Raw genomic sequence first — 26,684 nt, 5'->3', positions numbered from 1 at the left:
GCAGACAGTGGCAAGCTTACGGGCAGTGGCTTATGCTCCAATGCCACTGCTGGGAAACTAAGAAACCTTGGTAGCTTCACGAAATTTGTTAGCACAGATAATGCTACCTTAAGAAAATACTGTATGAAATGAATAACTACAAGAAATACGATATATTTCACTGAATTACCTTTGTGCAAAATTTCAGAATGAAACAGTCCATCATAATAAACCATCAGTTTAACTAGTGCTTCAGCGCTTGTCCTGTTGTGTGTGTTCCTTCGTTTCTTGAGCTGCTTCAAATTAATCAGTGGGGCTTTACGTCCTTGAACCATGTTATAATTGAGTTACACCATAGTGGAGGGCTTTAAAAATGTTGACCATCTGGTATGCTATACCATGTGCCTAAATCCATAAATTCAAGGCTTCGACATTTCACCTCCATGAAAAAATCGCAGCATATTCCCGGAGTGAATGGTGATGAGTGGGGCGAAGCGTCTGTCAGCCCGTTCGTGCTTCCATCCATCCGTTCATTCTTGCTTCCGTCCTTCCGTGCGACCATCCACGCATCCGTCTGTCTGTGAGGCCGTCCATCTGTCTGCTTGTCTGTCTGTCCGTTCGTCCATCTAGTGAACACTGCAAGTACCGCCATCTCCCATCTCGCATCCCCTGTGGCACATACCCGCTCTAGAGTGGGTTTGTGCCACTGGTGGCTAGCTACCTACTACCACTACTACATACATCGGAGGATGGACAGACCCACGCCTTGGGGAGCTGCGCCCCTAAAAACGGCTGCCGCAGCCGTGATTTGACTCCGAAACCTCTGGGTGACTGCTCGAGCACTGTACCCACATACCACCAGTGGCAGTCCAGCAGTTTGGTGCCTCACTCAAAGTGTCTCGCGGCATATAACTTATAGCCTAGGCACGCGAGTTGCAGAAAACTTGGGAGCAGGCTCCATTTTCTCCTTCAAGAGTAGAACACCACAGAAGCATAATCATGACCCTTCGCATCGCCTTCTCAATCTAGCCAGGCTTCGCTCCTTGGTGCGGCAAAGAAAGAAATGTCTGTGCACGTAACATTTGCTGATTCAAACAAACCTAGAATGCCTATTATGCCATAGCTCTTCCTTTTGGGAAGTAGCAAAGTACCCACTATATGTCTGTAAGGCAACACACGCACCTACACATTTAGTTGATTCTGCTGCTACTGATCATTTATGTATGCCCAAGTGCTTTGTAATCGGTGGGTCTACGCCACCACTCTTAGCGCAATCGCACGTGTTATGGTACCTGGTGCAATTCTACACTTGTTCCATCGAAGATTGCATGTGTTGAGAAGAGTCCCAGTACTACATGACATTCATATTGGACTTCCTTCTTTTTAAACAGTTTCAAGCACTGGCACAACTCTGTGGTAGAGCACTTTGTCAGGCAGAAGGCCTGGCTAGGTTTGATTCTCACTTGAACTTAAGACTTTTATTATTTAATTCGCATCAATCTTGGATTTTTTGTTCAGCCACCATGCTAATTTTTTGTTCACAACCAAGAAAAATTAGGCCAGCACCAGAACTTCTGCGGAAACAGCTCTTTAACACCATACCATCTACATAGTTTCACGGACTGGACAGACAAAAATTGACTCCAGAGCAACTATCAACCATTTGACAACTAGTATGCAATGCTACATATGTATATTTGATTTTTTTTTTAAATGTAGACCTATGTTCAAAATAGAGAAATGAAAGGCAAGGTTTTAAACTTCTCTGAGCAATACAAAATAGAGAATCTGTGACACTGTACAACACTTTAAATGTTGGCATTGCAGATGCCAATGCATTTGTCAACCTAATTTTGTGCATCTTCTGAATTACCAATTCAGTTTTGTCAACAAGCCTTGTAGTTTTCTTAATAAAGGGCAAACATTTTAGTTTTCGTGAAGGTGTGTCCCTGGAAACGCTGAAGCTACATGCCTCATAGATTACCTGGAGAAGGCAACGACCATGCCATAGGTGATGTAGTTTTGTTAGCTTGCTGTTTTTCCTGCTTTCTCATTTCCAAAAGTTATAACTGCCGCTTCAGCAATTTACATCGAAAGTGTTGCAGTACTTTTAAAGGGGCCCTGCAACACTTTTTCAGCATGGTCAGGAAACACTGCTGATCGGAAGTCGAGGCTGCTGAGAACACAAGCCGGACATGCAGCACGTGGCTTGGAAGGGACAATTAATTTTCAAAGCACGCCTATCGCACTGAAAGTTAACTTCAATGAAAAAAAAAAAACAATTGCTGAATGGTCGTGACGCACGTAACTTCTTTCCCCCATGCCATCTCTCTCTGCTTGACTTCCAGAATTCTTGTCATTACGAGAGAAGAGAGAAATCAATTACAGCGTATTACAAATAAACCTCTGTTTGTGTTTGGCAAATTCCGAAAATATTTTGTGCCAGTCAATTCCTGAGGCAGTAACACCTCTAATAAGGCCATTTGATTTTTGCTTGGAAAAGTGTTGCAGGGCATCTTTGATTCACAAGAGAACACAGGGTGGTGTGTCACAAGCAACTCGGAATTTGAATTATGGAAGATCCAAACTATGGCAAGAGCAACTTGGTATGGACTCCATGTTTATTGGATTGCATGACTATCAGTTTCGCAGCATTGCCAAGCCCACTTTTACCCTGCTGCATCGTTCCCCCATCGTTCATTTTGAAGTAAGGCCACGGACCACACAACTAGGGAGATCACAAGACACCACCTCTTGGACATATAGTATGTGCGCACATATTTACACAACAAACAGGCCGCACTCCTGTCAGCTTTGGCTTGCCCGAATGAGGACGGTTGAATTCTTGCCAGATTGCACTTTGGCCTCGAGTGCCTTCTGACGCTTCTTGGCTTCCAGATTCCGCAGCAACTTCTCGCGCAGCAGCTGCTCTTGTCGCAGAAGGTGCTCACGAAGCTTGCTTTCTTCTTCCTCAGCTTCAGCATTTTTCTTTTCCTCCTCCTCCTTTTGTTTCTGTGCCTGTGAAAAAATAAGAGGTAGGAAGGATAATCAAGCGGCCTATCCTAGAATGCCTTTTTTTTTTCTAGTTGCCATCTAAGTGTTCTTCATTATCATTCATTCCCCCCTTATGTTATGCCCCTAAAGGGTTCTTAAGGGCCAAATAAATGATGACGATGATCCTTAAAGGGACTCTAAAGAGCAAAAAGATTCTTCACATATTCGTAAAGCACGATTTCACAATCCCAAAAACACCAGTCTTACCGCGACACGATGCTTAGTAAGCGAAAAAATGCACGGAAAAAAAATGCAGGTGGCGATGCCACTTTGAGGTTTACGCACTAAACACTGTGACGTACGAAATTTTGAAGGCGTCTACTGGGTCCTACATAGCCTTCAAGCAATAAAAATGAGTACGTACATTGCAAATCTGCGGGTGTCATAGACTTGGCATACAGAGTTTCAAAAAATTTCATCAAATCAATGCCACGAAAATACCGAGAAAATATTGTGAAATTTCTTACGTCAGGTGTGGAGATTCCGACGTGAAATTTAGAAATGAAACTTTAACCATGATTTTCTCCTATAATAACGAACTTACGATAGTGAAAAATATGGCATTAGAGTTCTCAGAGAAGTTTGTGAATCTAAACCAAGCCATTGTTTCTCTTTAGTGTCCCTGGATACTGAACAAAATTTTTGCTAAGATTTGCAACCAAAACCAAAAATGTGGTCCTGAAATTGATAGAAAACCCTCACTTCCGGCAGAAACTAGAGGAAAATGATCAATTTAATGCTTTTTCACAAACTGCCACATCTAGCGACCATGCCATGAACTAGAGGCGGTGACGCTTGGTGATGTTTCATGCACCCAGCATTGGGCATGTTAACAATGCCAGCCACGTCTTTCAACCACTGCTCTCGACCTGCTGAGCTTCCACTACAGGGTTCCCAGAACCACCACCAACAGCACTGGCAGTGAACAATTCTCCCGGTTTAGGTAAAGCCCCTAAATGGAGAGGCATACCTCAGCCCTTTACATCTCACTGTCCAAGGAATGAAGAAAAAGAACGGCAGGGAGGTTAATTAGTCTATAGACAGCCGGTTTGCTACCCTTCACATGAGAGGGGGATGGAGGAGATGAAAGACAGAGAGGAAAGAAAAATAAACACAGCACACGCGCACACACTCAGTCATAGTCTCACTGTCCAAAGGAACAGCGAGAGCACTGCGGTGCCTGTGATGCGACAGTTCGCGCTATCGTACAGATGCCACACGCTGACAATCCTCAAAAAAAGCGGTCAACTGCTAAAAAATATACGAAATACGCTCAGTTTGTCAAACAGTTACATTTTGCTAGTAGAATCTTGATGTTTCATTCAGTTTTCCCAAATTCGTTCAGTATTCGTTTAAAAGAATTCGACAGGAGTGAGACACGAAGAATACAACAGTAGGGACAGCACCTCTGTCGACACACAAGGGAACAGTGCGCGACCACAGGTGCGGATTGGAAGGTGAACGCGGATAATGTGTCTGATTTCACTCGTTTTCCTTCACTGCAATGAACCCAGGATGACAAGTAATCGCTTCCAATCATAAATGTGAGCTGGATTATTTTCAGCTTTTTTTTTAGACCAACTGATGGACAATATTGTGCGTGAAACAAACTGCAATGCGTGTGAAAAAATTTGGAGTGCCAGTAAGTGGCTCAAATCACACGCCGCTCAGATATTGGAAAAGGAGCTGCCTGCAGAATGCAAGTGAAAAAATAAATATTCTACGAGTTTTTCTTGCACAGTTTGTGTTTTGCTTAATGACACCACAAACTGGCAAAGTAGTTTCACATAGGAACCAGAAGGTGGGCAAAAGTTTCAGAACGCAAAAGAGTTAACAGTGGCCGTTTCATATCGAAATACAAAGGAGCTTCAACCACCGCATCACAAGCTCATTTCACAATAGCCCAAACATGCCCATTTTTGGCACTTGGTCATACTGTTCTAAGGGTGCACGTACAATCTACTAGCTACCACACTTCTGGGCATCAATCTTATTTCAAGCAGTTCTGCGGTAAAATGACACACAAAACAAAGTGGACTTTCTACCAGAAACGTGCGTGCATTTTGAGCTTTGAAACTAGCCACTCTGTCACCTTTTTTTCACTTATGTAGGATGACTGAGATCTACATCTGCAACAGCAAACCAGTCTGGATATTGATCACACTGCTCAGTGCACTCACCCGAACAAGATCAAAAAGTTCCTGAAGCAAATGGGTTGCCTGGAGTTTGCGTGTTGCCTCCGCAGCACACTCCTGCTGTCTTTCTTGAGACTCTAGCTCCAAACGATGCTGCTCGGCAATACGCTCTTCATCGGCAACTTGCTCCACGTCAAAGATACACAGGTCTTCCGCAATAGAATCACTCTTCACAACTTGCAGCTGCTCTGAAATTAACGGCTGTTCAGCTATTCGGTGCTGTCCAGCAACACTCCCCTGTTCGGCTATTCGCTCAAGCTTGGCAAGCGTCTCCTGCTCCATGATGCGTTGCTCTTCGGCCAGACGCTTCTGCTCGTCGAGTCTTTCCTGGTCGATAAGGCGTTGTTGTTCAGCATGCCACATCTGTTCAGTGAGCCGTTGCTGCTCAGCAATGCGCTGCTGTTCCACAAGATGCTGTTTTTCGATGAACCACTGCTGCTCTTCCATCATGCGCTGCCGTTCAGCAAGCCGTTTGTGTTCAGTCAGCTTCTGCTCGCTTGACCGCCTTTTCCGCTCATCTACGTCGGACGAAGAGTTTTCCTCCTTGTTTCTTCGCTTGCGCTTGGATTTCTTGCGCTCGCCGCTCCTCTTGCGGTCGCTACTCTTGTGCCTTTTAAGCTCTGCTTCAACCTTCTTCCGTCTCAGGCTTTCCTCTTCCTTCCTGATCTCCTCCTTCTTCCTCCTCATCTCCTCTTCTCTCTTACGCCTAGCTTCTTCCTCCTCCCACTTGTTCCTCAGCTCCTCTTGGTACCTAGTGACAAAAACGAATGGTGTGTCATGAGTGTGCATGCTAAGAAACTGCCATCAGCTCAACTATAGACTACGCAATAAACACAGGATACACTCTTGAAACTAGGAAGCACGAAATCGACGAAGACGGGAAGGGACACAGAAAGATAAGACAGGGCACCCTGTCCTATCTTTCTGCGTTTCTTCCTGTCACTGTTGATTTTGCGCTCCCAAGTTTATGAACCAACTAGCCCAGCAATGCATTCTTTTTATAGAATACAGTGCATGTTAGAGACAACAAATTCAACGAAGCAAGCTATCATACAATCGTGCTGCACAAGAAACTGCCAAACATGCAAAAATGCTTTCAAAGCGGTGATGTAACAATATACAGATGCTCGCACAATAATTCAGAATGTCAGACAGATGGCCATTTACTGGCAGAGCGCACTGGTGGAACAATACTGCCGTGGTCTGAGCGCATGGGATCTCCCCAGCAAGCAAGGCTTGCTCGCAAGTGCATACAGAATGGTTTTGTCTTAAATAACTTATGCTAGGTGTGCATCAGCACTGCGACAGGAAGGCTGGACGATTGGGTTCTGTAACATGCTGTGTGTGCGTGCATGTTCATGTGCTTTGCCACCTTTTATCCTTTATGTTGGACTAGCTTTTCAAAACCACGTGCCTGACTGGCCAACATGTGTTTCCTCGCATATAACCCGCCGCTGTGTATAATGTGTACCCTCTGACTTTAACTCTACAAAAAGAAGGTAGACATGCAAAAAAATTCAGATATAAACTGCACGGCGAGTTCTCAAGCACATTTTTTTTTTTGGTGCAGGTTATATGTGAGAAAATATAGTACTTATGGTGTGTGATTGCAACTACAGCTGGTAAAAACCATCTTTTAACTAGAGCTAAGAGGCACCTAACACTATACTTCGCATCAACCAACGCCATTCTAGGTGCACTAGTGAGCGGCACTAGTGAGCGGCACTAGCTAGCTAGGGGTGCTGCGCATACACAGATCATGCCACTACTATCCTACCAATACGCACCACTAGTAAACAGCTGCCTGCCTGAACTTCCAGATTATTCTGCGGGCACCTGCACACACACTGCAGCGTGGGTGCGAACATCAAGAAGAGACATAACTTTCATTTTCTCAGCTAGTAACCGTCAGTCTTTTACACAAAACAAGCGCAATAAAGCTTTTCAAGAGGGTACCGACACCGCTTTTCGAAGGAGAATGTACTCTGCCATAGAAATCTTCTCTATGGAGGGACAGCACTGGGCACGTGGGACACTCAGCAAATGCTGATGTTTTATTTTGACAAGAAAGTCAATTTTCCATTGCCGTCACCTTCGATACTCGACTGGTATCAGGCAACAGTGCTGATTTTGGCGACTTCAACCGACACTCTGGCTAGGTGTTGTGACGTCAAGTACCAACACTTCCGAAATGGCCACTTTTGCACCAACAACGAAGCTACGGTGAGGAGTTGCCATGGAAAGGTCACAAGTTCTTTTACAAACAGGTGACGAGAAGCTCATACCGTGCTGTGACGTCAGGGTACAGCAGAAACCGAAACCGACTTTTAAAAGGACACTGTAATTACGATTTCAAAGGTGAGCTCACACTTCACCGTACTTTTTCTAGGCTCTTCAGTTCTTCACTTTTTATTCAACATGAGAAAATGACACCTGAAAAATTTTGCGTCAGTACCCCTTGAAGGAACCTACAAAGGATGCTCGGTAGCACCTCATTCAGGCCTTAGACTCAAAAGCCTCCCTGTGGTTTGTAGACCCCAGAACTCGGAATAACACGTTACTCTCTCTACTTCTATACGTGCCGCCAACATCACTGCCACAATGTACCAGCCATTTGAAACAGCAGAACTCGTATGCCCGTACATATGCCCGCTCATGTACCTTTTCATGCTCTCTTCTTCATCCCTTCTCTTCTTGGATTCATCTTCCTTCTTTTTCATTGCCTCTTCTTCCTCCTTCTTTTTCCTGGATGCCTCCTCCTTTTTCCTTTTTGCATCCTCCTCTTCTTTTCTTTTCCTTGCTTCCTCCTCCTCCTCGCGCCTCTTACGCTCCTCACGACGACGCTGCTTTTCCTCCCGCCTGCGTTCCCGTTGTTCCTCTTCCTCACGCTGGCGTCGCCTGCAAGCAGAAGAACCATTTGGCTTTCAAATAAAATCAGAAAGCAGAGACTGAGGCCAGATTAATATTTTACAAATTTTGCAGTTAATATTATTATTATTATTATTATTATTATTACTTGGTATGAGTACGCAAATACACAAAAAGACAGAGAAAATAGGAAGAGAGCAGGCTGACCATTGCCATCTGAAGGGGCAGAATGCCTGCCATTCACCTTCTGGAGAAAAGGAAAGAGTAGGGGAAAGGAAGATAGAAGGGGAGGAAAACGATGCATTGTGTATATCTTGTGGCTCCTGCTAAAAACATTAGCATTATATATTACAGTGTCCCTGAAATGGTGTGCACGAAACATTGATGATTAAATATAGACGTACCGGATGCAAGATTGGGACACTTGAAAATTACCTCTATTTGAGAAAGCGTGCTGCTGAACGTGGCCAGGCCCATCGAGATTTCTTGACTTATATGAACCAAATTGATCTTGCCACCCGTTAAAAAATGTTTTTTTTTCTGTAATTTTCTACCTGCTTTTTTTTCTTTGCAGTTGGGTGTGTACTTCTTCAAGTAAACGGACATTCCACATGCTTTCCCTACATTTATGTTAGGTTTTATCTCATTAATGATTGTCTATAAAATCCATTGTGACCGTAACCACCTTTCAGCCTCTCGCATTTGCTCTTCTTCCAGGCGTTCCCGCAGCACTCGCTCCTCCCGCTCCCTTTCGAGAGCTTCGATCTTGAGTCTTTCCTGCTGTCGTCTCTGGATGCTCTCTTCGCTCAGGTGCCTTGACCGGTCAAAATCTACCTGCACACACGCCATTTATGCTGAAGTCACACCGACAAATGTAAAGTATGCACAATCATGTGCACAAAAACGTGCATTTGTCTCTTACAATCTCAATAAGGTTGCCTTGCACCAACTGCTGCTTTGTTCATAATGTATTTTGCAGAAAGACGTTTCATGATTTGGGCCATTCAATGTAGCAGTTACCGGACACTTGTATGGTTTTTAAAATTACTTGCCTGGTTTTTAAGAAAAAAAAAAATATGCCAAGTTGTCTTCCTTTACGAGGAAGCTGGATGCTTCCGAGACAGCACTTGTCTGAAAAGGTGCCGCCACGTGTCGGAAGCTGCGAAAATCAGCCATTCCAGTAAGATCCCAGTGGCACGTCTACTCCTCTGTTATACACATGACAGCCTGCAGCCTCAGTGTGCATTTTCATAAAGTGCACAACTAGGAGTAGAAGATACAGCGTGTTCGTCTTACAGCACTAGCATCGAAAACCATGAAACTAGTTGTGGCACTTTCCTAATGACTCACACAAGTGAATCAATTTATTCAATGCCGGGCATGGCTGTTGCCTGTGTCCATTGTTATGACTACTATTGGTTTTACTTGTGCAGGTATGCACAAGCTCACAATGAGAAAACATGGAAAAGTCAAATCGAACCTACTTACTTAACTTTTTTTTAATTTCCTCATTAATCTTGACAAAACTTGCTGAGATTTCGTTAAAGTGTGTGCTGATTTTAACTATTCAGATATAAACAGACACAAAACTACACACCACAACTGCCATGTGCAATAGTGAACAACATGCACTTGGTCACGTGGTTACAGAGCGCATTGGCACATTTAAAAAATTTGGCTAGATATAGCTGAAGCACCTTGTATGAATCCGAGGCCTTTATGGATACAAAATTATGTGAGCACTGATCGTCCTTAGCATACTGTTAACCAAGTACCACTGTGCTTTTCCGGTGAACAACATTCGACTATTGTTAATTGAAACTCGAAGGGACCTCTGAATTTTGTTTGAATTTTCAAAAAGTTCAAGTTATCAGAAGTTTCCAGATAACTCTTGGTGAGGTGACACCACACATTATAATTAGGCATTGATTCTATCACATTTAAAAAATTTTGAGCGTCCTTAAGCCCTAACTGCTAGCAGTGAACAGAAAGCAGAGGTGTAATGTCCAGAAGTTTATTGGCCATTTACTGCTGATCAGACCTTTTAAAGAAATCGTGAATTTCAAACTACTTCATTGGTACAGCTATGTGCCTTCAGCACAAAGTTCTCAATACCAGTTGAGATGCATCACGGTTTACGATGCACGCACTTTGTTTCAAACATTTGTTTATTTGCAAAGCCTTTTCCCTTGAAAGCCTCAGGTGCTTATTTTTTATTTTTAGACTGTTAGGATTATATAAGCACACAAATTTTGAAATAGTGGTGTGAAAGCAGCTGATATTTTCTGATATGGACCTGCAAAAAGTATGAACTGACCAAATGATGGAGTTTGAATTAAGAGGCTTTTAAATACATTGAAAGAATAGAGGGCCAACCAAAAAATTGAATTTTGTTTGAATTGACCAAAAGTATGAATTATCAGAGTTTGAATTATCGTGAGTCTACTGTAATAGCACAGTTACTCTATCTTATAAGCTGCCTAAAATGAGATACCTAGAGGCAATATATAGTTTGTTAGTAGGCTAACTTTATACAGTTCAGTGCAGCTTCATAATTGAATTGAAGAAAAATGCCCTGGTGCAGCAATACATAAATTAGTGCCTTTTTCTCATGATGGATTGTAAAGACATCAACAATAGCCGGAATGCAGCTTCCCATCGCCTCGTACCAGTGGCCAGCACGACACGGTACGCACTTTGATGTTGGCAGTGAAGGCACGTCCCTCAGGCGTCTTCAGCATGAGCTTCATGCCACGCAGAGAGTCCATGGCTTTGACAAAACCCATATACTCCATGTACTGGACATACACATCAAAGGTCAGCTCCTGACTGAAGGAGAATGTTGAGATGCGCCCCACAGATGTCTCAGCGTCCTTCTGGTATGGGTCGAGCAAGGGAATGTCCAGCCGCCGAACGAGCCCTGGCCCACCAAAGGCTTGACAGACCAGTTGCTCACTGGGCCGATCAGCATCACGTCGTTTGTCGGCAAACCACTTGCACGGTAGGCCCTGCGGGGAAACACCTGTGCTCAATCTACTTGCAATTATTTCTGGAGTTTCACATGCCATAACAGCAACATAATTGTGAGGCATGCCGCAGTGCCTCACAATCATAGACTAAATAATTAATTTTTACCGCTCAAGGTGTTCCATTATACTCCTCAGCCTAAGTAAATAGGCACTGTTGAATAATACTTCTACTAGCTTGATGTTCTTCTTGTTGCCTAAATAGCAGGAACAGAAAAGGACAGGTCAAATATGGTTCTCAGATAGGCCACCGCTACGTTGTATAGTTATTGCAAATATCTACATAAGAAATTGTTTGTTTTTCCTTTATTGGAATGCCACCACTTTATCTTTCGTTTTTTTTTTCAACCTTTACTAATGCTAGTTATCATTCTCAACAATCAAAATGATTTTAAATAATGGCAAAATCACAGCAGAACATAATCTAAAACAGTGAAACTAATGCACCAGCTCAATTTTACTACTCACATTTTATGGCTATATTGAGAATGAAGTTTCTCGGGTTTTCTTTTCAATCAACACTAAAGCCTCCTTACAGCAAGCACCCCACTTGCTTCACTGTGACCTTTAGTTAAGCTATTACATTTTCGTTTCTTTCACCTGCCTAGTACACTTGCACGAAAATGAAGGCACGTCAGTCATTTACTTTTGTAACAAAACACTTGCTTTAAAATGTACGTGGAAGTACTTCTAAAACCATGGCACGCAAATTTTCCAGAAGCCTTCATATACTTTATAGAGGCCCACAACGTTCCAAAAGGACTTGTTTTTGGGCTAGTTGGTGCATACTTGGTGCAGAAGACTGAGACACAAAAAACATATCGTGAAGCAAGAAGAGCAGGAGAGAAGACAACAGCGCCAACTACCAACTGTTTAATGACCATCTAGGAAACGCACAGGAAAGAAGACAAAACCACGCATGCGTGCACAGCCACCAAGTATGCACCAACTAGCCCAAAAACAAGTTCTTTCTCAAACAGTGGGCTCCGGTTCCCTTTAGATCGGACATACTATGTCTTCAAGTCTCCTTGATGCGTACACGGTGGTTCAGAAAATCGTGGCGGCGACATGCCAAGCGCGTTATCTAGGATTTTGCATTAGAAAAGGAATCCCGCCCCGTGAAGTCACTTCACTCTTCGGCGCCGTTATTTCTTCGTGGGGCCATATTAGAAGAATGGTCAAGATTTGGTGTTCTGAGCTGGGCCGCCAAGTGAGGTTGTTCAACGACATTCTCAGGTGCCTGTGTCACACCAATTTTCCTACATGGGTGGCTACCAGGAAGCTAAAGAACTACCGCAAGGTGGTGAGTACTGCCATTGAAAGCACGTGGAGCTGTATGCTATCCTGTCTGCTGAGGAGTATGACCAAGACATCTACCAAAAAAGACCGCACTGAGAGGCTAAGAATTATAGGGGATACCAACGTTGATGATAATATAGTATGTCTCCTGAATAAGGATCCTAAATATGGCCTAGAGCCTAAAGTTGCGACACAGGACCTTCTTGCGTGGAATCGGCAATTAGCAAGAAAGGCGCCACAAGAACAACGTGAACGCTGCCTGCTGGAAGGCGTTGACAGTCTACACAAGGCTGCCCCAAAAGCTGATTCTGGGCGACAAGTGTGTGTTGTAACGTGTAGTGACATATTTTAGAGACAATGAACTCTGTCTAATGCTTCCAGATAAGGAAGGTGGGTTTGTGGCTTTATCCAGGAACTCCTACAATGAAAAAGCAAGAGAAGCTATCAACAAGAACTTCCAGCCTGTAAATGTGATGCTATCTAAAGCCAAGAGAAATGTTGTCTCTTTGTGTGAAGAAATTGGGTGCGAATCTTTGGCTAAACAGAAGTCTAGTGGCTAAGGTACTCGGCTGCTGACCCGCAGGTCGCGGGTTCAAATCCCGGCTGCGGCGGCTGCATTTCCGATGGAGGCGGAAATGTTGTAGGCCCGTGTGCTCAGATTTGGGTGCACGTTAAAGAACCCCAGGTGGTCGAAATTTCCGGAGCCCTCCACTACGGCGTCTCTCATAATCATATGGTGGTTTTGGGATGTTAAACCCCACATATCAATAATCAATTTGGCTAAACAGATAAGCAAGAGCAAAAGGATTCCCTTACTGCTTTCTTCAGTGCTAAGACGCATAAAGCCGACTTACCTTTCCGCACCATCATTAGTGAGCGTGGAACTTGGCAATATCAGGTTAGTAGTTTTTTGCTCAAAGCTCTAAAACTTCTTGAAGTTCATGGCCCTTTCTTGACAAAAATTCTGATGAAGTATTTGGGTTCTTTTGCGGAAACCGTGAAATAGGCAACCTTTTTTTTCCGTAGATGTAAATGACCTTTTTTACTCAGTTCCGCATCCGGAGCTACTTCGGGCAGTTAAGCAGTGTATAGAAAATAGTGGCGAAGCCACCTTTGTGTCTAAAATGGACATGTCGTCTGCTAATTTTGTTACCCTCTTGAAAACATATCTCAACACTTTCATTTCTTTTGAACATGGCATGTTTTTACAGAGGAAGGGCATTTGCATTGGGTCACAGGTAGCCCCGATTTTATGTGAAGTCTTTTTATCATCCTTTGATCACGCACTACAAAGTATTTTTACTCCATCTCATCCAAATGTTCTTAAAGTATTTAGATATGTAGATGGTTTTTTAGTTGTTATTGACAATAGATGCCCTTTTCCTTTCCCTGTGATGGTTGAGCAGGTTTTAGATGTTTGTAGAGCAAATGCTAAGGGGCTCACGTTCACTAATGAACTTCTGGAAGATAGCTCCTTGCAGTTTTTGGACCTTCACCTGACAATTTCGGCTGATCACGTATGCTGTGCGTACCTCCCTCGGAGTAAGAAGGAGTTGTTACTTCACGATTCAGCGCATTCAAAGACTGTGAAACGCAGAATCGCTCTACTTTGCTTAGAGTTGGCACTACGCAGATGGCGTGAGCATGTTATGAAAGCTAACTTTATGCGTCAACTTCAAAGACTTTCGAAGGTTGGCTACCCTCAGTCTGTAGTTAGTTCTGTGGTGGAATCCCTGCTGCAGAGGGTGAAAGGCAGAGTAGCTAATGCAAATGCGCGCCCGAAGGAGAGAGAGCGGGTTAAGCCTGAGGTGGTCCCGTATATACACCGTGTGAGCCATAACCTCAAGAAGGTGGCTTCCCGTTACGGCGTTCCGGTCGTCTTTTCAGCTCCCAACAAACTTGTTCAATTGTGCCCGTGTATCACATGCGATGAGCAAAGGGACTGCTAGAAGCAGCCCACAAGACTTTTTAGGCGCTGCACACAAGGCGTGGTATATGGGACTCCCCTAGGCTGTGGCAAGTTCTATATCGGTCAAACGGGGCGTTGCATCAATGACAGACTGAGGGAGCATGCCAATAGTTTAGGCAAAAGTGAGCATGCGCATCTTCCAGCGCACTGAAAAGCCTGCAGATGTGTGCCATTGTTTGAGAAAACGGTGATTCTTGGTAGGAGCAAAAAACAAATAGCTAGAGAGCTCTTGGAAGCCTATTTTATCAAAAAGAAAGGGTCCGATTGTATCAGTGATACATCTATTGTGTTGTACTCAACAGAAATGCAGTTTTTGGATAACTTAGTGCCTTGATCATGACGCTGTGCGATGTTTGTTGGCTGTGCACGCATGCGCGGTTTTGTCCTCTTTCCTGCGCGTTTCCTAGACGATCATTAAACAGTTGGTAGTTGGCGCTGTTATTTTTTTTCTCTTCTGTTCTTCCTGCTTCACGATATATTTTTTGCGCCTCAGTCTTCTGCACCCACAATGTTGCCAATGAATATAATCTAATCCAAAAAGGAGGACACAAGCTTGTTATGAGGGTGGTGCTTGAGCTTAATTAGCAATGAATTGCTAAAGACCAAATGAGCTCACATTTACATGAGCCCAATAGGCAAATCTCAGGAAGACAAAGTGACCCGAGCTGCTTTTGTGAAGTTTGTGTCACTGCCTTCATATCTAACACACTGTTCCTTAGTGAAAACGCTGTGACGTTCGAAGAACTATTAGAAATGAATTTGATCTTGACCCAGTCGGTTATGAATCACTTCAGGTTAGCTCTGTGGAAACCAGCAATGTTGAATTGCAGACCAGGACAATGTTTTCTTCAAAGCTTTTTTTTGTGAGAAACTCTGGTTATGAATTACCTTGTTATGCATGGATGACAACTTTTTCCCTTTCTTGAATCTCCCTTTGTCACGCGGACTTTCTAAGAAATGATTATCTATTGTCATTGTCCTTGTGCGTCAATATGTTAAATAACCATCGAAATAAATATGCTAACCTCCTAGTTGGTTCAGATGGTGCAGCAACTGTCCTAGATACGAGTTGTGCTAGGGTTCGAACAGAAAACCAGGTTGAACTTATCCTAGTAAACTGCACTTCCTTTCTTACAAGAACTCACATGGGCATTTTTGTAGCTTTTGCACTACAAACGGAAGGGCATTTTTTTCTTCTTCTTACCTTGATATTACATGCTATCGAAAGCCCTTACATGGCTGACATTTCTCAAATTTTGAAATTAAGAGCCAGTTTATATTCTCTTAGCAGATCTCAACACATGGCCTTCAAGATTTCCTGTGTCTTGGTGGCAGCATCCTCGGAGATTATTCTCAGGCGCCAAGCTAGCTAGTGAATACATAAGATTTGTGCCATTTTCTATGTGTGGTATCAAAACCACTTTTCACCTTTCTCTAACCAAAATGACATTATTTGTTAGATTTTTCAAGATACCTGCATTCATATTTAAAATATGAAATATTCTCGTGTAAGCAGCTCTACATATGTAACTACTTGAATGCTTCCGAAATGTCGCTTCAGTTGGTTTTAATGCCACTTGTGATTTAAACGGATTCTTAACAAATGCCTACAGCATTAAACAACGTCACACAGCAAAATGTTTACAGAGTTACACAGGACAAACCAACATACTGCATGGCCGCTTTTTTTTTTTTTTTTTTCCATTATTATCTTGTAAGTTGCCTGATCCTTTCTCATTGTTCATCAGCAGTCAATTTTTCTTTTTATGATTAGAAAACAATATTTTTCACATTCAGGTTATCTCAAGAATAAAAAACTGTCTTACTGCGACTTTTGCAAAAGAATAAACCACAAAGCAGGAACACTATTCTGCATTAAACTAAGTGCTCACAGCAAAGAATTTTTTTTCCTCTCTTTCATGGCCACCGCGTTTCTCAATCATTCATAGATCTTTGTTTGCACACGACTGCCTGCAAGGACATTTGTAATCGTGAGGTGTTTGAGCACACGTCAGCTGAAATAATGAGCTCAGCATGCTGTGCCTTCTATCTGTAATCACTCATTAGATTCTTTTGTATTTGTAGTTTTCAACAGCTGTGCTGAGGTACCAAAAATGCACTTGGGTAAAATGGTTACAGAACCTGGTATCCTATAAATGTGATGTGGCCAGCAGATCAGATTCTACGAGAATTCTCGAGATGCGCATATGCTGAATTATTTATAGCACAACCGTATGCTCTACTGCCTCCTCAATGCAAATGAGAAATCCAAACTGTAATTTTTGTTTTCTGATGTAACTAACCTAGCCAAACACTTTGAAAAATATCGTGGGCAATTGGCAACACGGAGAGCACAATGGTTAACAGTAGTTGTTTGTTCTTTAGGTTTGTTCGTTAAACATAAATTCTTGGACGCTTTCATGGAAGTTTTATACGCGTTCATAAATGCGTTCGTGACGACGCACAACTAAACAGGGAAACGAGGACAATATGCGCGCGTTACAACGCACATCGTTCACATTTTAAATAGCACAATCTAGCATTTTTTTAAAGCTTTTTCTTCAAACGCTCTCGCACCTCACCTGCACGTAAATGGTGTCCGGCCGTTCACCTGGCTTCATCTCGTCCATACCTTTGGCATCGCGGAAGTAAGAGTCCCAATCGTGCCGCGTTGGGAACGGAACCTTGGCTTCCGCAGCACGAACGCGCAAGTTCTCGGGGAAACCGCTCAGTTTGACCGTACTGCTGTCGAGCCGAGCGACAACGGCTTTGAGCGCGCCGCGGTTCTCCACTTCGCCTTCGAAACGGATGAAATCTAGAGTCGTCTTGCTAATCTTCAGAGTTGTGAACTCGTCCGGCTTGATGGTCTGCCGCAGTTTCTCCATCACTTCCCAGCTCGATATGCTCCTCCCGGGCGTCTTCATTTGAGGCAGCTGTATGCTGACGTTCAAGCGGGCGATCGCTTTCAAGTAGAGTCCCAAAGGAGCGCACAGTTCCACCGCGTCCGATGTGTCACGACACGTCTGTATCGAGGACATCCTTGCAGGAACTGTAGGTCTCGCGCGAAAGTCTCCGCACCGATGAGAACGGCGAGTAGTAGTAGGGACGGCTGCAAAGCGGCGGCTGCAGACGCTGCCGACAGCGAGCCTAAGTTTCCAAAGTCTGTGCAGCCTACATGTATTTGCGGTGTACTGAGATGCTAAATTAAAGTTACCGCTACGCGAGAGCTTCTCAGTGGCGGTGTTTGCGCGATGAGCGGAGGAAATCGCCTTTCAATGAAACGAGAACACGAAGGCGAAACGCGCAGCTACGCTGGCGAGACAATCTACTAGGAACGCCGCCATGTTTGCAGTAAGCTTTGTGCAGCGTTGCCTGCTCAGTTGCGCTATGCCGCTGAATAACGTTCAAATTGTCTAACTCGCCACTGACCAAGCAAAAACGTTTCATTCAAAATGAATAAAAAGTAGTGTCGTTATTGTTTAAATTCTTAGGCATAAAGTAGAAAAATCTCGCATGTGAGAAAATGCAAATACCGCGAAAGTATACACATAAGCATGTTTACCAGCGCCATCAGTGCACCCTCTCCATCAACCACGTGCTATCAACCATGACCTACTACACTCCTGACCTGCCCAGAGAGCACCTCTTCCAGCGCCCACGTTCTAGTTCATACCTTCTGCCGCTAGGGCCGTCACCTACGAGCGGCGTGGCGCTAGGCAGCACCTGTTCGCTGACGTCACCTTCACTCTTTGTAGTCAAATTTTAACCAACAAAGCACTCGTAGTGCGAATTTATGATCCACAATTTAGAAATATCCAGAAATAATAATACTAAAAGACATTCAGAATTTTTTTTGCAATAAAATGCACGCGACAACGCATAGGCTGTCCAAAATCATGTAAATCCACGGGTTTCCACGTTTGTCAACCAGTGTGCTATAAATTCTTAAGCGCACTGAACAGCTTACTTGACCAGCAATGTATGGGAAGAAATAGTCACATATATGCCGACAGTTCACCACAGAAAGCAGGCATTCTTATACCAGCGCCTACAAAACAACCGTAAAGAAGCAGACGAACAGGTTATAGGTAGCGCCACCTACGGCGAGCGATTGAACGAGAGCGGGGACACGCGCTCCCATAGGAACCCCGCTATCTGAACAGGTCAGGAGTGTAGTAGGTCATGCTATCAACACTCCGATGTGCAGGCGCCTTTTACGAACAAAACATGCGTGAATTTATCGCTATGCACGAATAGTTTGGTTTTGCTGCCATTTGCGCGATAAAATGTTTGAAAAATTGTGATCCCAGTGAAGTTGATCCAGGTTGAGCACACGTCCAAGAAAGAATGGCTACTGCGCCAGGTGAGCCTTCAGTTCGTAAAGTGTTAGTTTGTCCTGCAACACGAAAAACAGTGAGTGAGACAATTTGCATGTGCCCACAAATATTCGAAAGAATGCCTTGATGCTCACTATATTAACATTCATATATAGAAACTGAACTTTAATAAATTGAGAAGTGAGCAAGGCACGTATAATCGGAGTGTCTAGTGAGTGAGAATTTATTAGAAGGCAGAGAGGTCGGCCTGAGCTAGTTCGCTCTAGCCTGCTACTCTACACAGGAGATAAAGGTAGGAGGGAGGAAAGAGGAATGAAGGATGATGATGAGGACAAGAAGTGGTGGTGCGTATGTACAGTAGCCACTTAGCATAGTACCCTGCAGTCTAGTATCTAGTCCAGTGCTTTTGATAAAGTCTAAAACAGCCTTTGTTGCAGTTTTTGACACTGTTCTTTCATTGCTGACAATATATGGCTTTCACTCAGTGGCGTTCGTCCGATGCTTGCCAACGTTGCAGTTAGTATTTCTCTTTGCTCCACGTACAATGGGCAGTCACAAAATATGTGAGCTAAAGTTTCGCTCACTTGGAAGCACTCACAGTTAGGGCTGTCCGCAAAACCGTTTAGGTAGGTGTAGTGACGATTGAAGGCGACGCCCAGGCGAATCCGGTGCAGTATATTAGCATGTCTTCGGCTCATTTTAGCTGGAAGACGAAAAGTTATATCGGGGTCTGTTTCCCGCAGACGCTTGTTGCGATGATCTGGTAGCGACCAGTAAGTGGCAGTGGATTCGTGCATGAGCGATCTCAACAATGTGTTGACGTCACTTTGCAAATACGGTACTTTGACGTACATTGGAGCGTTCTATACTGCCGCTTTTGCTTCGCTATCGGCTATTTCGTTGCCAACCAGGCCGCAGTGTCCCGGAATCCATTGGAGTGTAATCAAGTGACCACTCCCGTGGGTTGGGTCAAATGCTTGGACGATTCCTAACGCTAATGCGTAAAATTGGCCTCTTCTTGAGTAAGAATGGATGGCTTCAAGCGCTGATTTTGCATCGCACAGAATCGTCCATTTACGCGGTGCTTGGTCGTTCACAAATTTTATGGCTTCCCGTATAGCAACAAGCTCTGCAGCTGTCGAAGATGACCTGTGATCTAATTTCAACTGTCGGGAAATACCGAGTTGAGGGATCAGGAAGGCTGCAGCTGAGGCGGATGAAGTTACGGATCCATCGGTGTAGATGTGCACAGAGTCGCTATATCGGTCATCCAAATGTTCCAAGGTGCTTGAGGGCAGTATAACAAACATGCGACTTATTCGAAATTTCGCGTATGTGAAGGCACACGAGTGGTTTTGTCAATGTCCATGGAGGCACTCTGCTGATTACGGCAGGTGCAAAGCCTGAAGGGATCATGTGTCTATGCGTATCGAGGCATCGTGAATAGGTACAGCCTGGTCGGTCCGCTTGTAGCAAATACAACGGGTGCTGTACATGTCGGGTCAGCAGACGAGGTGTCTAGATAATGTAGGCAGTATATGGCAACCGCGATTAAGTAATCTTCCATACTGAGTAAGGCTTGTATTGATACTTGCCTGTGTACCCGGCTCCACTTCGTGTATAATTTCTGTTATCTTTCTCTGTCAGTTACTTTGTAATATTTCTATCTACTCATATTCAGCACGTCTGCTCACACATATTCCAAAGCAGTATCGTTACCGTTTCAATATTTATTGATCAGAAAGAGAAGAAATTGTATAGAAAAAGGAGGGCAGGGAGGTTAACCAGACCAGTAAAGTCGGTTTGCTACCCTACAAGGGGGAACGGGAAGGGGGAGATTGAAAGAGTTAGAAAAATAGAGTGGAGAGAGAGAGCATTAGTTGGGTGACAACGCTCCTTGCGATACCGGTCATTGCGAGGCACGGCGCATCGGGAGCACGGCGCAGTAGGCACTGCGCCGTGCTCCCGACCGGGTTGCAGAAATTACGTGCCTTTTCTCATCTGTGTTGCGACGCGGCATGGCTCAGTCCGCATTCTTTTATCTAGTGAACGACCACATTCGGGGATTCACTCGTAACGAGCCGGTATGCAGCGTCGCCCAAACGGGCAGTACTCGCTGGAATGCTTTGTCATCGGTAGGCGCTGCTGGTGAGTCCGTCGTGAGATTTGCTCGCGCCGTGCCGCGCTGTCACGCGATACAGCTTCGTCGGCAAACGCCGCGGCAGATCGAGTCGTTCGCGCAGGGTGGCGTGTCGGGCGCGGGCTGGTGGGCGTGGCATTTGGCGACCGGTGCCGACGTTTCGGAGCACGTGGATAACGCAGTCGTCGTGGTGACGGATCGTCCCTCGGCAGAAGCGCTCCTGTGTCGGTGAGTGCGTGCGTCCTTACCTATAGCGGCGCGGCAACGTTTTCCCGTTCGCATCCCGACCCTGTTTGTCAACGTACGTGGAGAGACGAAATGTCAGCTATAAAGTTGCCATCTGGAAGGTCGTTTCCGTATACCGGTTATTTTGAAAGTGATAATGACGTACGTCTTGTTTCTAGAAACAAAATGATCTATAGCGTGTCACAAATCGTGACGCCGATTCTGGAATAATGTATACTTCTTGGTCCACGGTTGCTTCCGCACATGGTGAACCTGGGGTGTAGGCAGGCACCTTCTTGAAATAAATGGAGGAGGAGGGGGGGCACCTCCTTGAAGTAGTCATTTTTCGCTCTATATGCAATGGCGAAAAAGTTTTTCGAGAGGAGGGGGAGGGGGCATGGGCCCAGTGTGCCACCTCCAGGCTACGCTAGTGTGGTGAACGCGTGGGGTGCCTCACAAAAAATTAAAAGTACTGCTATGAGACAAGTCAAGGCTGTTTAGCTCGGGAACATTGTTATCAAGGGGAAAACATATGGGTATATAACAGTCATGTGCCGTCCGGGCTACATGTATGAGGGGAAAGGGGGGGGGGGTCAAACGTTCCTTGAATTTTTTTGTGTGCGTTTTTTATTTTGCATACATGCACGCGTAGTACGAAGTACGCGGTCGAACCCCTCCCGCCTCTCCACCCGGAAAAAAGAAAAAAGAAAAGCTGGCTACGTTACTCTTTGAGATCCTGACTGGTGATAGGTGCTGTGCAAAGAACCATGACCCATGTATTACCGATTTGGTTCATTTAAATAATAGGCGGTTTGTCAAGCATAGGCACGAATAGTGTTCGCTGCATGAAGCATCCGATGCAGCTTTATTGTATAACGTGGCAGAGTGACCGTATATTAAAAAAAGCAAAAAAAAAAAAACGCCAGGACAACGGTCACAGTAACTCGACACTCATTTTCTGGTAGGTGGACGATTCTCGGACGAAGAAAAGGAACGCGCGATCCGTCAATGTCAACGATGCACTCGAAATTCAGCTGTGATATATTCATTTCCGCATAATCAAGAAAGAACAGGCGCCAAAACCCGAGCCGATGGCCCACGAATCGGCGCGTCCACGCGGCATACATGCATGGTCGGGGCTGGCATTTTGACATTCAAAGATAGCGTATGTGTTGTAACACTAAATTTAAGATATTAAAGATTCAGTCATGTTACCGTTAAGGTGTCAGATTCACAACGATTCAGTTGAATGTGAGCCGCCCAAGACGTTAATATGCTACTCGTGAATGAAACGTCAAACGACGCATTTACAAAAAAAAAAAAAAAAACAAGTGCGCGAACACAATGCACGCAAAACGCGTTTGTGGTACCAGCAACGCAAGTGCGTTTGTGGCGCCAACTACGCGCCACTGAGTGCGCATGCGCAGTTATAGAAAATGGAAACGGCAAAGCTGCATTTATCATCATTATAAGCCTGACTACACCCACTGTAGGGCAAAGGCCTCTGCCACGATGTTGTGCCAATCAACCCGGTCTTGTTCTTACTGCTGCCACGTCATACCTGCCAGCTTCTTAATCTGATCTACCCACCTAATTTTCTATATCCCTCTGACGCGCTCGCCTTCTTTTGTAATCCAGTCGGTTAATGACCAGCGGTTATCCTGCCTATGTGTTACGTGTCCGGCCCATGTCCATTTATTCTTCTTGATTTCAACTATATGATATCCTTAACCCCGATTTGTTCCTTGACTATCTTCTTGTCTCTTAAGGTTAACACCTATAATTTTCCTTTCCATCGCTCGCTGCGTCGTCCTCGGTTTAACTTTAACCTTCTTTGTAAGCCTCCAGGTTACCGCTCCGTTAATAAGTGCCGGCACGATGCAGCTGTCATGTACCAAGATCACCATTCACGATCTGTGAATGCTGACCAAATGTGCTCTGCCCCGCCCGTACACGACTACTTATTTCACTCTCGTGCTTCGGCTTCGTGGTTACACCTGTCTTAGGAGACTTATTCCTTTACAACTTCCAGTGTCTGGCCATCAATCGCAAAACCCTGTTCTCTGCCAAGACGGTTGCACGTTACTTTAATTGCAATATATATACACTGCGCTATCCAATGAATGATGGTTACTACGTAGACTACGAACTTTCGTGCTTCCTGCTTCAGAAGCTCTTGTATAGTCTTATGTGAGAACATGTATTTTGCGGTGACAGTGCGGCTGTTTTCTTGAAGATCATCCCTTGAGAAAGTATAGGCTCGTCTGTCGAAGCTAGAAAGACGAAGTTCATGTTTTCCGACCCCAATCAAGACACGAACTTTTACAGCCCCCAAACAGAACTTCCTCCCGCATTAACCATTCAAACCCCATCGCACGAATCAACGGCCGTTCATCCGCAATGAACGACTCCTTTTCCCCCCAAGCAATAACACTTTGGAATCGCCTTCCCGGCACCATTGTTGCCACACCTGACCGCACATCATTCCGTGCAAAATTGGAATCCCACTTTGATTCCACCCATTAACCCGTGGCTGTAAATATATTCTACCAACGTACTGTATGTATAATTTGCTTGTGCCTAGTTGTTTGTACTCTAATTCCCAGCCAAAGCGTTTCTTTTGTGTGTTATTTGATTCATTTTTGTTGTCATTTTTGACCAAACTACCATATTAGAACTGTACTATTTATAATAATTTGTTCAACTTGAATTATACACACTTACAGCGTATTTTTTTGCCCCCCCTTATGTAATGCCCTCGGGCCTTTAAGGATGCAATAAATGAAATGTTCACACATACGCATGGGCGTCAACGTTTCCTCAAGCAACATTTTGAACTTGTTACGCATGCACGCTCTCGGGCGCCTTATCTCACAGCTATGGGCGAGCGTTGGTTGAGGTATACATTTCCCTGTTACAGTTACAGCATCCCGGTTGCATTTGTTACATGCGCAACACCGAAATGATTTCTCACGGCGTATTTGATATGAGATGCAGTGAATTATAATGGGCTGCTATTTAAAATCAACGCTGTCTACGTATACCCGCATGCATTGCATATTACGTCCGAACTGCTCACAGAAAAACATTAATCAAAAATTGTGTTAACAGGCAAAACTATGGTTGAATATGTAAGCTTTCACAATAGTCACACAATCCTGAATTATCACATTTACATTACATAACGATGAGTAGCGCGATTTAACCTGGAGATTATCCGTCTGTGCAATCGCACTCTCATTCGTGCGCCGCGCTTGAGCTCCGTGTGCCGGAATATCCCGAGGTGATTACTATTTATTTATTTATTTATTTATTTATTTATTTACCCTTAAGGCCTTTCGGCATTACAGAGGGGAGTGGGTTACAGGGGGGGGGGGGGAAGACAGCAATAATATCCAAGGAACGCAATTCATAATTAGTACAATGTTCGTTAATCATGTAATGTTATCGGAGTATGACGAATATTGCACTCAACGAGGACATAAATAATTAACGAATGCGTGAAATTTGTTGCTTATACAGTATAAGTTGGGTTGGTGAAGTACAGGGATGTATGAAAAACTGCAGGTTTATTTGAAATGAGATGACGGGACTGACAGCTGCAGCAATAATAGTATGCCACAAAAAAATGTTAAGGTGACATTAGTTCGCACAAACGCTTATTACTGTACAATGTTCCGTAATGTTTTCCGAAAGTTCCCATTGTTAATAATACTGACAGTATCAACCGGGAGGTCATTCCAGACATGTGATGTACGAGGTATAAATGATTTTGAAAAACACGAGGTGTTACACGCACAAATTCTAACTTTGTGTTGGTGATCAATGCGGTGAGATAAGTAATAAGGTCGTGGCACGAATTCCGGATGTAATGTGGGATGGTGATACAAATTATGAAATAATGATAAGCGAGAGACTTTACGTCGTGAAGCTATAGTGATTCGAGTTTGATTTGTGGGGAACGAAAAAAAAAAACGAGATTGCGGCGCTGATATCGATTAAGAGAAAAGTTATTCTGCCAATGTCTGAGTCGTTTTGTTGACGCAAACGTGTAACAAGGGTTGGGTGCCACCACTTCAGCCAGAAAGGATTGAAATTGGGACGTAGTCGTCTTTTTTCTTTTTATCGCACGCCGGTCTCGAAGAAGTAGGCCACGATGTATATAATTAGATCGCGGCTATGGTTTATCAGCTATGTCGCTTTGGAAGCACCACGTGCGGCTTACAGTTGTGTCGTATTGTGCGGAAGCACTGTGGCACAGCTGAAAACAGGTCGTGCAGTGCAACGCCCGAAGACGGCAGCTGGTCCGGATGGGCTAAACCTTCGATATCCCATCTCAATGCAATACTTGTTGAGTGGCCAGCGATGACGGCGTATGTTTATTAACATAAACATTGCATGGAACAGCCCTCGCGGTTATCAGAATGCGGAGAGGGGGGAGCAAAGTTTCATTGACCCCCCCCCCTCCAAAGCGAATGTTCAATCCATAGCACATGCTTCAGAATCGAAGAAATCAAATATAATGCGATCACGTGCCTCATATTACGGTGGACGTGCATTTGGTTCATGACTTGTTGGGAGTAAAAATAGAAAGTATAGGCAGTTATTGACAGTTAAAAAATAATTCGAGTGCAAACACACACACACACATTATATATATATATATATATATATATATATATATATATATATATATATATCTGTGTGTGTGTGTGTGTGTGTGTGTGTGTGTGTGTGTGTGTGTGTGTGTGTGTGTGTGTGTGTGTGTGTGTGTGTGTGTGTGTGTAGACCTACTTTTCCATGGGATAAGCAGTGCACTTATTTCTGGACTGTCACAAGGCAGTACAAAGGCGGACGTTTCTGCGTTTTTGAATGCACATCAACAGCAGTTTAAAGGAAAATATGGCAATGCCCTATTAGCATTAGCTGGAAAACCCACAGTTGTAAAGGTGCATGGACATGTATATAAATGTGTATTGCAGAGCTGCGTATAACTCAGGGCTAGAACAGCTGTGATGTACAAGACCGGATAGAAATAAGCAATACAGTCTGCGGGCATCTCTCCGTATCTGTTTCTCTTTGTCCCTCTCTCATATGTATACGTCGAGTTATCTAAAATAACAAGTTTAATGCCTCGCATCGTATAGCGTCTAACATTCAGCGTGTCTGCACGTGGTTCTCAACGAAGCACAATCGAGTGAGTCAAATGTCGGTGTAGTGGGCTGGCTGTTAGCGAAGGCCACCTTTGTACGGCGCAGGAAATGAGAGAGAGAGAGAGAGAGAGAGAGCGTATGGCCTTGACACTGGCGCGTTGAGTCTGAATGCTTCGAGGACGACCATTGTCGCGGACGTCCACTGTCTGTCGCCACGCTTTTATTACATGCCTAGCAATTAGCGTGACGGACGCGTTGCGTGAGCGTATGGAAAATTGCCGTTTACGTAACGCGTCCTCCGAATAGCGACACCACACGCTGCGACAATGTGAATGGGTGGCGAAGCGCGCGAGCGACTCGAGCCGCCTCGGGGCGCGCCGTAATTGAGCGTGTCCGCGAAGCGTCCGCTGCGGCGTCCACTGGAGATGCGCGTCCTGCC

At 44.4% G+C, this 26,684-nt stretch overlaps 1 protein-coding gene across 1 annotated transcript; it reads right to left on the bottom strand.

The window, feature by feature from the left end:
* Window positions 1–2,582: 2,582 nt before the first annotated feature.
* LOC119170018 (uncharacterized) lies at window positions 2,583–17,673 on the bottom strand. Its single transcript, XM_037421035.2, has 6 exons — window positions 16,973–17,673; window positions 10,793–11,104; window positions 8,782–8,930; window positions 7,890–8,126; window positions 5,214–5,979; window positions 2,583–2,997 (listed from the first exon to the last, which is right to left on the bottom strand). The coding sequence occupies exons 1-6, from the start codon at window positions 17,426–17,428 to the stop codon at window positions 2,788–2,790; spliced, it is 2,130 nt and encodes a 709-aa protein (XP_037276932.2). The 5' UTR covers window positions 17,429–17,673; the 3' UTR covers window positions 2,583–2,787.
* Window positions 17,674–26,684: the final 9,011 nt, after the last annotated feature.

This window comes from Rhipicephalus microplus, chromosome 2, assembly GCF_043290135.1.
Source record: "Rhipicephalus microplus isolate Deutch F79 chromosome 2, USDA_Rmic, whole genome shotgun sequence".
Taxonomy (NCBI): Eukaryota; Metazoa; Arthropoda; class Arachnida; order Ixodida; family Ixodidae; genus Rhipicephalus; species Rhipicephalus microplus.
This window is presented reverse-complemented; position numbering and strand designations above follow the sequence as displayed.